This window comes from Balaenoptera ricei, chromosome 5 (genome assembly GCF_028023285.1).
Source record: "Balaenoptera ricei isolate mBalRic1 chromosome 5, mBalRic1.hap2, whole genome shotgun sequence".
Taxonomy (NCBI): domain Eukaryota; kingdom Metazoa; phylum Chordata; class Mammalia; order Artiodactyla; family Balaenopteridae; genus Balaenoptera; species Balaenoptera ricei.
In genome coordinates this window covers 113,673,578-113,689,654 of record NC_082643.1, presented here as the reverse complement: position 1 = coordinate 113,689,654, position 16,077 = coordinate 113,673,578, and the positions used below count along the sequence as shown (strand labels likewise).

Here is a 16,077-nt window from a genome sequence, read left to right as displayed (position 1 = left end):
CAGAATCCTTGTGCACTTTATTATTTCTTTGGTACAATTTGCCCCTTAAGTTTCTCTATTTTTTTTGAGAGACTTCTATTAGTTGGGTGCTAGATTTTCCATATTTGTCTTCTGTTTCATATTTGCCAGTTCTATGTGTGTTTGTCCTGTACTTTTAGGGAATTCCCCAAATTTATTTCTAGTTGGTCTATTAATTTTTTTGACAACCAAAATTTAATCTTTCATAGCTCTTTTATATTCTCAGTTTGTCTTTTCGAAAACATTCTGCTCTTAGTTAATGGATATAATAGCTTCTTTGATCTCTTAATATATTTCATAAATTTATTTTTTATTTCAATTATGTCTCTTATAGAGATAGGTTTCTTGTTTGTTCATGTGAGATTTTACCTTTTATGCTTTTAGATTTTTTTCATGTGTCTTGAGATCGTTGATTGTTCATTCATATTTAAGAAAGAAGGACTAAATTGGTTATTCTTGGTGTCTTGTATGTAACCCTTCTACTGTTGAGAAGGGAGGTATATATATATATTTTTTTTAACATCTTTATTGGAGTATAATTGCTTTACAATGGTGTGTTAGTTTCTGCTTTATAACAAAGTGAATCAGTTATACACATACATATGTTCCCATATCTCTTCCATCTTGCGTCTCCCTCCCTCCCACCCTCCCTATCCCACCCCTCTAGGTGGTCACAAAGCACCAACCTGATCTCCCTGTGCTATGTGGCTGCTTCCCACTAGCTATCTATTTTACATTTGGTAGTGTATATATGTCCATGCCACTCTCTCACTTTGTCACAGCTTACCCTTCCCCCTCCCCATATCCTCAAGTCCATTCTCTAGTAGGTCTGTGTCTTTATTCCCATCTTACCCCTAGGTTCTTCGTGACTTTTTTTTTTTTTTCTTAGATTCCATATATATGTGTTAGCATACTGTATTTGTTTTTCTCTTTCTGACTTACTTCACTCTGTATGACAGACTCTAGGTCCATCCACCTCACCACAAATAACTCAATTTCGTTTCTTTTTATGGCTGAGTAGAGAAGGGAGGTGTATTTTTGAAACTGACTTCTCCGCTGAACAGGAAGTCTGACTGGAGGCTCTGTGTATGTATGAGGGGAGCTGGCAGCTCCAGCCCATCCATCCTACAAATGCCACAAGGAGGAAAGCTTTACTTTGGGTGTCCCAACCAAATGGAAATCCTTAGCTCTCCTCTACGTCTTGGTCAATTTCTTTAGGAAAAAAAGCCCTCTGGATTTTTGCCTTGGGTCATTGCCAGACTTTTGAGAGCTCTGTGCAGAGGAAAGCATGGCAGTCAATGAAGGGAAAGTGGAGGGGGAGGGGTCTGGCTGGCACAACTGTCCTGAATCCAGACTTCAAATTAATTGCCCTATTTTCAGCCTCACTCCTGCCTTCCACTCTGAGTGCTGACACTGAGCCCAGAGCCTGTCTAGGGATAGGGGAAATCAGCTTCCACCTCTGCTGAGAGTCTCTTTTTATCTGGCTGCATCTTCCTCTGTTTTTTGCTTATATTTCTCCCTCTGCTTTTCTTCATCTAGAATTTTATGATGCATTTAGCCCTTCCTATTTTCTTCGCTTCTCTGAGTTTATTTCTTTTAGTACTTCTGTTTCTTTATTCCGTGATTTCTGGGAAGAATAGTACTTGCATGCATGTGCTCAGTCCATCATTTGGAACCTGAAGACAACTGAGCTATTTCTGAATGCCTTTGTTTCCCTAAATACACTGTGCTTAAGCATCAGGTACTGAAGAGCAAGGTCTAAGCAAATGGCCAGTATTTCCATCAAATTTCTGCTTTTCTCCTGAAATGCGTTATAGATTCTTACCCAAAAATTGAATGTGGCTCAGAAGAATTAACTCTCGAGTCCAACAGAAAGCGTCTCTGTGTGATGTTCCTCATATCTTTCACATTAAGTACAGGATAACCCATCTGATTGGTCCAGGTGTCCATTACTTCTTTCACTGGTAACTTACTTGCCTAAGATTTTTTTTAAAAATAGAGAATAATCAATCAACAAATAAGGGGAAATAAAAGGATAGAATAATCAGATAAAGAAATGATTGATAAATCATTTGTTAATCAAAGAAATATTTGAGGATATACTCCTCCTTACCTGTTCAAGTGCTGCCCAAAAATCTGAAGTTTTGGCATTCTTAAATTTGTATTTTTCCAAGTAACTCTGCATGTGAAAGATAACAAGTATTTCAAAAGTCAATGTTTGCTTTTTCCATACTTCCACAACATGAGCTGAACCCTTCAACATGCCTCGCTCTAATGAATAATATAGCAAATGTACCTAGAATGAAAATCAAATGATACGCCGTATGCAAAACATTTTGTAACCTATAAAAACACTGTACAAATAACGATTTATTTGTAAAGCATAAGGAATATTTTTTCTTATTAATGAGATAATTCTCTTTTTTGTTGTTTTTTTGTTTTAGTCTAATGGAATTGTGAACAGGTGAGGGAAAGAGTTTAATTTTTTCAGGACAACCAATATAAGATGCTTAAGGACCGTCAACTGTTTAGCAAGCAGTCAACAGTCCATAACATTTTTGATACACTAGGAAAAAAGATCCATAATTCTATGATGTTCACTTATTGATGTTAACCTGTCCACTGCTGGCTGCATCCCCTACCTTTATTTACACCAGTAGGGTTTTCTCATCTCAGACACTAGATGACCCCATCACACATGAGTGATTGAAGTGATATGCAAAGATAAAACTGGTGAGCTCGGCTCTAAGCCAAGGCTCAGCAAACTTTTTCTGTAAAAAGCTGTATAGTAAAGATTTTAAGTGTTATGAGACATATAGTCTCTGTCACAACTACTCAACTCTGCCCAAATAGCACAAAAGCAGTCATAGATAATATGTAAATGAATGAGAATGGCTGTTTTCCAATAAAATGTTATTTATACACACTGATATTTGAATTCCATACAACTTTCACATGTCATGAAATACTCTTTTGATTTTTTCCAGCCATTTAAAATTTTAGAAGTGATTTTCATTTGCAGACCTTACAAAAATGGGTGGTGGGCTGGATTTGGCCTGCAAGCTGTAATAATAGTTTGCAGACTCCTGCTCTAAATAAATGAATATACAGTCTTCTGAATAATAATACTCATGATGATGATGGCTAAATTGGGAAAATTATTCACTCTAAAGAGTAAGATTTCATTTTTCAAATATTTTAAAAATACAAATCTTTTAACTACAAGGCTCCCTTTTTGTCAGTTCTAGTCACAAAACCTCTCTATATATGAGTTTTCAGGCATAATATGATATCCCTAGAGAAAATTCCTTGTCTTCTTCTAATCTCATAATTGAGCAGTACTTATAGTTCTCCAGGAAACCTTCCAGAATTCCTGCTGTATCACTCCTCTGTTATACTCTAGAATTGTCCTGTTTAAAATGTGGAAGTCTTTGATAGAAATAGAACCTTCTTAAGTGGTCTTTGAACCTTCAAAGAAAATAACCAGTGGTTGACTTTGCTCATATCATTTTCACTCTGAGTTGCTCTAATTTTCAGGAGGTGATATACCTTAGCCCTGTTATCTTCTAAATTCCTCTTTTTAGGCATAGAGAGATAAAACAATATTATCTGGACTGCTCCAAGATGCCTGGGAGAGGGTTGAGGCCAGTTTGGAATGCTGCCTTCATATTTGTTCTTTTGATTGGTTCACTGCTCAGCACTGCCACTGGAGGGCAGGCGAAGGAAGGGAGAAATGAAAGGCACATATTCTGTATCAAATTTAGGTGTTCGCTCCAGAGTTTTGCATAGATCATTCATTCCTTCTTAGTAAAATAATTGGATGCTCGGAATAGTAATAATTATAATCATAGCTACCTGTTAATGATGATTTCTAGTGAATAGTATCTTCTTAAAATTAATTTAGAGGAGTTTCTTTGTATATTCACGGTGCCTTGTACTTAGAAACATGCAATCTTGGAACTGAAAGGAACCTTAAGTGCTATTTTATACAACTCTCACATTTTGGGCATGAAGGAAACTGGTGTCTAGAGAGGTGAAGAGATTTGCCTGAGATTACGGTGAAGAGACTTCTGAATCCTGGATCAGTTTGTGTGGTTTTCGTCACTGTTGTTATTGTTACTGTTTTTTTTTTTTTAATTTTTTATGAATTTATTTATTTATTTATTTATTTATTTATTTATTTATTTATGGCTGTGTTGGGTCTTTCGTTTCTGTGCGAGGGCTTTCTCTAGTTGCGGCAAGCGGGGGCCACTCCTCATCGCGGTGCGCGGGCCTCTCACTGTCGTGGCCTCTCTCGTTGCGGAGCACAGGCTCCAGACGCGTAGGCTCAGTAGCTGTGGCTCACGGGCCCAGTTGCTCCGCGGCATGTGGGATCTTCCCAGACCAGGGCTCGAACCCGTGTCCCCTGCGTTAGCAGGCGGATTCTCAACCACTGCGCCACCAGGGAAGCCCATTGTTACTGTTTTTTAAATTGCAGTTTCTTGCTTCACCTTAGCTAGAGGCTTATATAAGCAGTATATTAAAAGGAACTAATTTTATTTTGTCTAGATTAGTGCTTTTGAATATTCTATATTAAGAAATTTCCTTCTTCACCTTGCATAATCACGATGCAGTCATTCCAGTCAAAAGTTCACGATGACCTAGGTTCCCCAATAATAGTCCCTCAGTTAGTATCAGTGTGCACAAAGGAAAGGAACAGTGTTTCTATGACTAGTATCTCAGGAAGGGACAGGACATTTTCCAGTTGAACCATTCCTGTCTTTTCAGCGATACTACTGATACTAGGAGAAAAAGAAAGGATGGATATATTTCTCAGCTTCTATTTCATGACCATACATTGTTATCAATGCCCCATAATTTAATACACTTTTTTACATACAAGCACAGCCTGAAAGATTTTCCAGTTGATGGTTTTACTCTTAATTCCCCTCACTCTGTACCTACTTTGCTGTCTGAGATTGGATTTGGGGTTAAGGTGATAAGCATGAAAGAGAACAGAGAGCTGGCCATCCCCAGAGTTAGCGCCACACCAGGTTAGCTAATGATGAGTCACTTTTGGTAGAAAGTTAGTATTTGCAAGGGAGAAGTCTTGGACAGTGTCACATATTGTGGGGTTTAGGGGTAGCAGTCATAGCGTGATGATAAGTCAAGGAGAGATACGTTTGGATACTAGAATTATGTGAAGGGATGTTCCAATTGGTTTGAGAGCTTATTGAGTGTGGCCTATATTGATCATATACTATTTTCAGATATTAGCTAGTGTTTGAAGATTGAAGGCAAAAAATGAGTGTTTCAGTGTCTTTTTGTAAATTAATTCCATAGCACTATAGTGATATGAAAATTAGTATCTATTCATTCTAGCGCCATCTGTAGTCGCAGTTAGGGTGGAGGAAGATGGTTTTAACGTGAGAAATACTAGTTTTAGACTGGACTGGGTTTTTAATTAATTATATCACAGATATGAGCTAAATAAAATGCAAGAGTATGATTAAATTATTAGAACAGGTATTCTCTTTTAAAGACTCTTTTGGTACTTCTCAAAAAAAGTTAATATGAAAAATTATTTAATTTGAAGTCCACTTTGAAGATTCCAAGAACGTGTTATTCATCAGCTTAATTTAGAATGAAAACTTTGCAAATGAAATTTTAATTTACTTTTAAAAACGAATTGTCTTTGTTTATTTTTATATTCTATATTATTTATTATAGACCATTCATTCATTCAAGAAGCGTTTTTTTGGATCTTCTAACATCTATAATGCACTCTCCTAGGCATGGGAGTATATGCAAAGATATAGAAGACACAGTTCCTCACAAAAGGTGCTTACAGTTAGAGAAGTATGAAATTTGAGTCTGAAGCTGATGAAAAGTTTACAAGATGTTCTAATGTACACTTAAGAACAAACACATAGCTTCTCTCTTTCCACCTAATGTCCACACAATATTTTATTCATGGACAAAAGTAGTAAAATGTACTGAAGTGTTCCCTGAATATTTCCTAAATCCTGGTCTTATTTTTTACTTTAATAGTCACCTAGGAATTTAAGTATTGGGTAGAAGGGGACCATTTCCTTTTATGGTATGGAGAATGCTGATTGCCACATAAGAAGACTTGGCAGTAGTGAGAGCTGTAGGAATGGTGGGCAAGCACTGTCCTGGGGAATCATATCCAAAGGAAGTACTGGTACCCTTTGGGGAAGCTAGCAGGGCACTGCTCTCACCCATTTTCTGTTTTATGGGTTGGATACTATCAGCGCTGCTCTGCCTACTACCTGGAATGTCACAGTAGGGGGGATGGAGATGGAAGAGAAAGAGTCGGAAGACAGTTCCATCCCTAGGCTGCAACAGAGCCAACCTGCAGACAGGACAGTTATAGGGGCACAAGGTAGCAATGGTGGTAATATAGATAATATAAAACCCTGAGAGAATTGGCTTATGGTCTAGAAGAACAGCAATGGAACTGAAACAGCCACTGGAGGAATAAGCTTAAGTGGGATGTGTGAAATGCTTTAAGAAATTGATTGTTATTTCTCTTTCCAAACGGAAGCAGGCCCTCTTTATTCACTGACTTTATCATAATAGGAATATGTGTGTTAACCATTTTATAATCCAATAATAAGGGAAAAGTCCTTTTAAAAACTATAATGGAAGAGCTTTATAGATAGATTTAAATTTTTATATTATGTTGCTGTGGACTGAATTGTGTTCCCCCAAAATTCATGCTTTGGAGGCCTAATGCCCAATGTGATGGTATTTGGAGATGAGGCCTTTGGTAGGTTTAGGGTGAGGTTTAGATGAGACCATGAGGGTGGGAGCCTCATGATGGGATCAGTGTCCTTATAAGAAGAGGCACCAGAAGGTTCTCTCTCTCTCTGCCATGTGAGGACACAGCAAAAAGAAAACTCTCACCAAAAACAGTCTGCCAGCACCTTGGTCTTGGACTTCTTAGTCTACAGAACTGTGAGAAAATAAATTTCTGTTGTTATGCCACCCAATCTATGGTGTTTTGTTATGGCAGACTGAGCTAATACACATGTAAAGGGTGTAAAAAATAACTAAGTAATCTGTTTCACTTCTCTGTGAAACTTTTGTTACATGACAATTACAGATACAACGTAGGTACTAACCTGGATGTGATCACCTTTTTGTGTTTTGCAATATTATCTATCCTTGAGCAAGGAAAGGAAAAAGTAAAAAGGGAATTGTCCTTAATTAATCACATATCTTAACATTCATCAGCCATATATCAGTGTAGTTTTTTAATAGTATTAAAAGTAATAAATCATACCTGACATCCTTTTTGAAATTTCTCTGGTGTTATCCAGTCTTCAAGCATTCTCAGAATGGAAGCTCCCTATGATGGAAAAGAATGGGAAGTTAAATTAATAAAGGATATGTAAGAAACAAATATCAGTGATCACTATTGTGACTAGTATTTCATGATCATATTTGTGAGATAATGTCTTTAAGATGATTCTGCTAAATTATATGGCTATCAATCTGTGATTTTAGGATGAAAATACCACTTGGCATACCCCCTGTATCTATGCTTCTAAAATAACTAAAAGGCAAGGAGAAATTGATAAAATGGCCATCGTTTCAGTAATTTAAGGTTCAAATAATTATTGCACTTTACCACATGAACCAGTAGATGGGGCTTTCCTAATGAAAGAGAAACTGGAAAAAGTTTTAGAAAAGTCATGTTCTTTGATGAACAAGGAAAGCAACTTCAGGATAAAATTCTGGCTACTTCTTAAGTATATTGGAATATTTGGGAAAAATAATTATATTTTAACAGAGGGGAGTAGACAGTTGAGGAATTAATCTGGTCAGATAGTTTAATATAGATTATGTATATAATTTAGGCATAAAATGCTACTCTTCCAAAGTGGTTTATCTCATTTGATTTTATTTAGTCTGAAGAGTCTGATGAATACTTCTGCTGTCTACTTGCTTTTCATATGTTATAAGATTAATTTTAAATGCATTATTCATAGATTTAAAAATCAATTTTCAAGTAACTGACCAGAAAAACATTGCTTCCCCATTTGAGTTAGTTATTTATTAAAATATAAGTTATTTTTGTACCTAGTATAAAGCTAAAGGCTTAGAAACATGTATTTATTTCTGACCTAATACCTTATACCCATGGAATATCTAGAACTTAGGAAGAAGCTGATTTAATAAATATAAATGTCTCTATGTGAATTATTAGAATATACTATAAGTGGATTAGAAATCTTCCTTTTAACAGAAAGATAAAAAGAATCATTGACAATATAAAAGAAAAATGAATAACGGAAGCCTGAAATAATGCCATGAGAACATATGAGAGGGAAAGCCAAAAAATATGATGCTATAAACTTCAAATACTAATATATAGAAGGCTTTTTCACTAAAGCCAATTTTATCTAATATTCATTTTAATAATTATAATATTTTGTCTTAAATAAAACTTTGGGTATCACCCAGAACAGTAAAATGTATTAGTTTGCGGTGGCTTTTGAACAGCTTAACCTAGTGCGTAAACCACAAGAGGCTGAGGTGGAAAATTGACTAAAATATGTTGCATACAGGTGTGGAATATGTTTAGAGGAGAAGCTACAGGAGGAGTTGTGGGAGAAAAATGGGTAGCATAAAGCTTCAGGTCACTATGGGTTTTTAGCAACTTTTCATAAAATTTTACTGGATAAAAATGCCCCATCTATGACATGCTAACAAATTCATATTTAAATCGTATATAAAAATGGATGAAAGTAATTCCTTCAAATGGAATTGGATTTAAGTGCTTACTGGAAGCATTCTACTAGAAAAGGCGTCCACATATATGGCACTTCTCATTGACCACATGGCAGAAAAAGATTTACTGTCTTTTAAAAAAATCAAGTCAAATAACTCTAAATTGGATGCTTAAAGGGTAAATGTTCAGTTATCAGAATGATAGCCGTAATAAACAAAAGTGAGAAGAGAAACTTTAAAAAATCTGATTCAGAATCCTGTGACAATGACCAGCATTGATCATTTCTGCTGAAAATTATAAGCTATTGAATATTCAGCACTTGGAATAAGTTCTACACTGTTTCCCAAAGCCCATTAACATAGTATAACCATTCTTACCATTTTTAGGCATTTACTAAGAGAAAAACCACTAAACAGGAAGACATTCAAAACAGTGTCCTATTTTCCGCACCTTGCTATAGGAAATCCCATCAAAAACAGATGTTATTTCATCAGGAGTTGTCACAGTGACTATAATTGGGTGTGAAGATATCAAAGAATCATCCTCTTGTACAGGTAATACATCTTCAAGTAGCATCTGATCACGCTGAAATGACAGAATGAACCAAAGAAATCTAGCACTTCCTTTATAGTGGTTTATATGTCAAAATATCATTTATATAATACAAATTGGGGGGAAATAAATATAAATGACTCATATTATTTAAAACAAATATTAGATATTCAAATTAATCATATTTTGCACTGATTTTTCTACACTGATTCCATTCCCTTCTACTTATAATTCCCTTGACTTCACCCCTATATGGCAGGCCAAGAAGACAGAAGCATTTATAAATTCTGTTTCTGCTACTTCTGTGTGACTTTCAGACATGAGCCAAACTTTCAAAGCTCTGTTTCATATCTGTGCAATAAGAATGATGATATTACCCCACAGATTTGTCTGAGACTTAAGGAAACGTGTTGATTTGCCAAAAATTGTTTTAGGGGTCTTTTTCCATTAATCATTGGAATTTGGATGATTCGTAATTAATTGAAGAAAACATTAACTTTTGCTTTAGTTCTAATAATTACCTTCTCATTCCTGTCCTAGGTTTTCTCAGCAAAATAGAGTGTTTGAGAGGTCTAGCACTATAGTCAAAATTCCTAGGTTCAAAGCTCAGTTTCTCCACTTTCTAGACATGTGAGTTTAATTTCCCTCACCCATGATGGCAGCTACTTTTTTAGAAATGTGCAGAGGATTTAATGAGATAATGCATGGCAGGCATTTGACATAGTACCTGGCACAAAGTGAAAACCTAACACACTAGCTGCTGTTATTATTTTGGTTCTTAATCAATTAGATTCTGAAATCTAGTTCTATTAAATAACTAATAATAAAAATCAAAAGCTTTATTGATCTTACTTAATCAAAAATATTTCCCAAAAGAAGCATGCTATATTAGTTTACATTTTCCAGTTTTGTGAATTCCACTTATAATAGGCAAGGTACTATTGTCAAGTGATGACTGTCAATCAAGGTAATTTTGTCTTGGATTTTAATTTTTGTTCCCCTAAAATGTTTAGGTAAGAAGAAAGAATCTTAATCTCAGTGTCAGGAAAGTTGACTCTCGTCTTGGTTGTGCTACCAATTGTCTCTGTGACATTTGGAAGTTACATCAGCTTCCTGGGCATCAGATTTTTTCACCTGTAAAATGAGGCTCCACTATTGTGGTACTTATCAAGCTCTCTTACAATGTATCTTAGTTTATCTATTCCCTCCACCATCAGACCCTAAATTAGGAACTTCTATAAGGGCAGGAAGTGTGTTTTATTCAGTTTTGGGTCCGCTGTAGTGTTCACTGAATGAAGAATGAATAAATAGATGAAAAATGAATGAGTAGGAATATGATTAAATTTCATTTAAGAACTGCATACTAAATTTTTCCAATATTTAATTGTTTTTGAAACACTGAAAGTGGAATGTTAAAATATTACATATACAATACATTACATAAACAATACATCTTCGTATAAGAAGGGTTACTTTATAGAAAATACAGGCCAAAATAATTTTTCATTTATATAGTTTAATTTCAATAAATTATGAAATCAGCAATTTTCAACATAGATGAATGGTCCTCAACTAGGGGACATCTGGCAATATGTGGAGACATTTTTCTTTGGTTTTCTCTCTCTCTTTTTTAAATTGAGGTATTGTTGATTTATAATGTCATGCTAATTTCTGCCATACAGCAAAGTGACTCAGTTATACACATACATACATTATTTTTTATATTCTTTTCCATTATGGTTTATCCCAGGAGACTGGATATAGTTCCCTGTGCTATACAGTAGGACCTTGTTGTTTATCCATTCTAAATGTAATAGTTTGCATCTACTAACCCCAAACTATCAGTCCATCCCTCTCCCTCTCCCACCCCTTGGCAACCACAAGTCTGTTCTCTATGTCTGTGAGTCCATTTCTGTTTTGTAGATAAGTTCATTGTGCCGTATTTTAGATTCCACATATAAGTGATATCATATGGTATCTGTCTTTCTCTTTTTGACTTACTTAGTGTGATCATCTCTAGTTGCATCCGTGTTGCTGCAAATGGCATTATTTCATTCTTTTTTGTGGCTGAGTAATATTCCATTGTATACATGTACAACATCGTCTTTATCCATTCATCTTTTTTTTTTTTACATCTTTATTGGAGTATAATTGCTTTACAATGGTGTGTTAGTTTCTGCTTTATAACAAAGTGAATCAGTTATACATATACATATGTCCCCATATCTCTTCCCTCTTGCATCTCCCTCCCTCCCACCCTCCCTATCCCACCCCTCTAGGTGGTCACGAAGCACCGAGCTGATCTCCCTGTGCTATGTGGTTGCTTCCCACTAGCTATCTATTTTACATTTGGTAGTGTATATATGTCCATGCCACTCTCTCACTTTGTCACAGCTTACCCTTCCCCCACCCCATATCCTCAAGTCCATTCTCTAGTAGGTCTGTGTCTTTATTCCCGTCTTGCCACTCGGTTCTTCATGACTTTTTTTTTTTCTTAGATTCCATAGATATGTGTTAGCATACTGTATTTGTTTTTCTCTTTCTGACTTACTTCACTCTGTATGACAGACTCTAACTCCATCCACCTCACTACAAATAACTCCATTTCGTTTCTTTTTATGGCTGAGTAATATTCCATTGTATATATGTGCCACATCTTCTTTATCCATTCATCTGATGATGGACACTTAGGTTGCTTCCATGTCCTGGCTATTGTAAATAGAGCTGCAATGAACATTGTGGTACATGACTCTTTTTGAATTATGGTTTTCTCAGGGTATATGCCCAGTAGTGGGATTGCTGGGTCGTATGGTAGCTCTATTTTTAGTTTTCTAAGGAACCTCCATACTGTTTTCCATAGTGGCTGTATCAATTTACATTCCCACCAACAGTGCAAGAGTGTTCCCTTTTCTCCACACCCTCTCCAGCATTTATTGTTTCTAGATTTTTTGATGATGGCCATTCTGACTGGTGTGAGATGATATCTCATTGTAGTTTTGATTTGCATTTCTCTAATGATTAATGATGTTGAGCATTCTTGCATGTGTTTGTTGGCAATCTGTATATCTTCTTTGGAGAAATGTCTCTTTAGCTCTTCTGCCCATATTTGGATTGGGTTGTTTGGTTTTTTGTTATTGAGTTGCATGAGCTGCTTGTAAATTTTGGAGATTAATCTTTTGTCAGTTGCTTCATTTGCAAATATTTTCTCCCATTCTGAGGGTTGTCTTTTGGTCTTGTTTATGGTTTCCTTTGCGGTGCAAAAGCTTTTAAGTTTCATTAGGTCCCATTTGTTTATTTTTGTTTTTATTTCCATTTCTCTAGGAGGTGAGTCAAAAAGGATCTTGCTGTGATTTATGTCATAGAGTGTTCTGCCTAGATTTTCCTCTAAGAGTTTGATAGTGTCTGGCCTTACATTTAGGTCTTTAATCCATTTTGAGTTTATTTTTGTGTATGGTGTTAGGGAGTGTTCTAATTTCATACTTTTACATGCACCTGTTCAGTTTTCCCAGCACCACTTATTGAAGAGGCTGTCTTTTCTCCACTGTATATGCTTGCCTCCTTTATCAAAGATAAGGTGACCATATGTGCGTGGGTTTGTCTCTGGGCTTTCTATCCTGTTCCATTGATCTATATTTCTGTTTTTGTGCCAGTACCAAACTGTCTTGATTACTGTAGCTTTGTAATATAGTCTGAAGTCAGGGAGCCTGATTCCCCCAGCTCCATTTTTCGTTCTCAAGATTGCTTTGGCTATTTGGGGTCTTTTGTGTTTCCATACAAATTGTGAAATTTTTTGTTCTAGTTCTGTGAAAAATGCCAGTGGTAGTTTGATAGGGATTGCATTGAATCTGTAGATTGCTTTGGGTAGTAGAGTCATTTTCACAATGTTGATTCTTCCAATCCAGGAACATGGTATATCTTTCCATCTATTTGTATCATCTTTAATTTCTTTCATCAGTGTCTTATAATTTTCTGCATACAGGTCTTTTGTCTCCTTAGGTAGGTTTATTCCTAGATATTTTATTCTTTTTGTTGCAGTGGTAAACGGGAGTGTTTTCTTAATTTCACTTTCAGATTTTTCATCATTACTTTATATGAATGCAAGAGATTTCTGTGCATTAATTTTGTATCCTGCTACTTTACCAGATTCATTGATTAGCTCTAGTAGTTTTCTGGTAGCATCTTTAGGATTCTCTATGTATAGTATCATGTCAGCTGCAAACAGTGACAGCTTTACTTCTTCTTTTCTGATTTGGATTCCTTTTATTTCTTTTTCTTCTCTGATTGCTGTGGCTAAAACTTCCAAAACTATGTTGAATAATAGTGGTGAGAGTGGGCAACCTTGTCTTGTTCCTGATCTTAGTGGAAATGGTTTCAGTTTTTCACCATTGAGAATGATGTTGGCTGTGGGTTTGTCATATATGGCCTTTATTATGTTGAGCTAGGTTCCCTCTATGCCTATGTTCTAGAGGGTTTTTATCATAAATGGGTGTTGAATTTTGTTGAAAGCTTTTTCTACATCAATTGAGATGATCATATGGTTTTTATCCTTCAATTTGCTAATATGGTGTATCACATTGATTGATTTACGTATATTGAAGAATCCTTGCATTCCTGGAATAAACCCCACTTGATCATGGTGTATGATCCCTTTAATGTGCTGTTGGATGCTGTTTGCTAGTATTTTGTTGAGGATTTTTGCATCTATGTTCATCAGTGATATTGGCCTGTAGTTTTCTTTCTTTGTGACATCTTTGTCTGGTTTTGGTATCAGGGTGATGGTGGCCTCGTAGAATGAGTTGGGGAGTGTTCCTCCCTCTGCAATATTTTGGAAGAGTTTGAGAAGGATAGGTGTTAGCTCTTCTCTAAATGTTTGATAGAATTCGCCTGTGAAGCCATCTGGTCCTGGGCTTTTGTTTGTTGGAAGATTTTTAATCACAGTTTCAATTTCAGTGCTTGTGATTGGTCTGTTCATATTTTCTATTTCTTCCTGGTTCAGTCTCGGCAGGTTGTGCTTTTCTAAGAATTTGTCCATTTCTTCCAGGTTGTCCATTTTATTGGCATAGAGTTGCTTGTAGTAATCTCTCATGATCGTTTGTATTTCTGCAGTGTCAGTTGTTACTTCTCCTTTTTCATTTCTAATTCTATTGATTTGAGTCTTCTCCCTTTTTTTCTTGATGAGTCTGGCTAATGGTTTATCAATTTTGTTTATCTTCTCAAAGAACCAGCTTTTAGATTTATTGATCTTTGCTATCGTTTCCTTCATTTCTTTTTCATTTATTTCTGACCTGATCTTTATGATTTCTTTCCTTCTGCTAACTTTGGGGTTTTTTTGTTATTCTTTCTCTAATTGCTTTAGGTGCAAGGTTAGGTTGTTTATTTGAGATGTTTCCTGTTTCTTAAGGTAGGATTGTATTGCTATAAACTTCTCTCTTAGAACTGCTTTTGCTGCATCCCATAGGTTTTGGGTCATCGTGTCTCCATTGTCATTTGTTTCTAGGTATTTTTTGATTTCCCCTTTGATTTCTTCAGTGATCACTTCGTTATTAAGTAGTGTATTGTGTAGCCTCCATGTGTTTGTATTTTTTACAGATCTTTTCCTGTAATTGATATCTAGTCTCATAGCGTTGTGGTCGGAAAAGATACTTGATACGATTTCAATTTTCTTAAATTTACCAAGGCTTGATTTGTGACCCAAGATATGATCTATCCTGGAGAATGTTCCATGAGCACTTGAGAAAAATGTATATTCTGTTGTTTTTGGGTGGAATGTCCTATAAATACCAATTAAGTCCATCTTGTTTAATGTATCATTTAAAGCTTGTGTTTCCTTATTTATTTTCATTTTGGATGATCTGTCCATTGGTGAAAGTGGGGTGTTAAAGTCCCCTACTATGATAGTGTTACTGTCGATTTCCCCTTTTATGGCTGTTAGTATTTGCCTTATGTATTGAGGTGCTCCTATGTTGGGTGCATAAATATTTACAATTGTTATATCTTCTTCTTGGATCGATCCCTTGATCATTATGTAGTGTCCTTCTTTGTCTCTTGTAATAGTCTTTATTTTAAAGTCTATTTTGTCTGATATGAGAATTGCTACTCCAGCTTTCTTTTGATTTCCATTTGCATGGAATATCTTTTTCCATCCCCTCACTTTCAGTTTGTATGTGTCCCTATGTCTGAAGTGGGTCTCTTGTAGACAGCATATATACAGGTCTTGTTTTTGTATCCATTCAGCCAGTCTGTGTCTTTTGGTTGGAGCATTTAATCCATTCACGTTGAAGGTAATTATCGATATGTATGTTCCTATTCCCATTTTCTTAAATGTTTTGGGTTTGTTATTGTAGGTGTTTTCCTTCTCTTGTGTTTCTTGCCTAGAGAAGTTCCTTTAGCATTTGTTGTAAAGCTGGTTTGGTGATGCTGAACTCTCTCAGCTTTTGCTTGTCTGTAAAGGTTTTAATTTCTCCATCAAATCTGAATTAGATCCTTGCTGGGTAGAGTAATCTTGGTTGTAGGTTTTTCTCCTTCATCACTTTAAATATGTGCTGCCACTCCCTTCTGGCTTGCAGAGTTTCTGCTGAAAGATCAGCTGTTAACCTTATGGGGATTCCCTTGTGTGATATTTGTTGTTTTTCCCTTGCTACTTTTAATATGTTTTCTTTATATATAATTTTTGATAGTTTGATTAATATGTGTCTTGGCATGTTTCTCCTTGGATTTATCCTGTATGGGACTCTCTGTGCTTCCAGGACTTGATTAACTATTTCCTT

General features: G+C 35.7%; 1 protein-coding gene across 1 annotated transcript in view; it reads right to left on the bottom strand.

Moving 5' to 3' along the window:
* Window positions 1-16,077, bottom strand: part of ENPEP (glutamyl aminopeptidase) — a 108,947-nt gene that overhangs the window by 38,934 nt on the left and 53,936 nt on the right. Inside the window, exons 7-10 of the mRNA XM_059923432.1 lie at window positions 9,209-9,343; window positions 7,307-7,372; window positions 2,132-2,197; window positions 1,844-1,995 (exon numbers count right to left, since the gene is read on the bottom strand). Of these exons, the coding sequence (XP_059779415.1) occupies window positions 1,844-1,995; window positions 2,132-2,197; window positions 7,307-7,372; window positions 9,209-9,343 (419 nt within the window). The remainder of the gene's footprint in view (window positions 1-1,843; window positions 1,996-2,131; window positions 2,198-7,306; window positions 7,373-9,208; window positions 9,344-16,077) is intronic.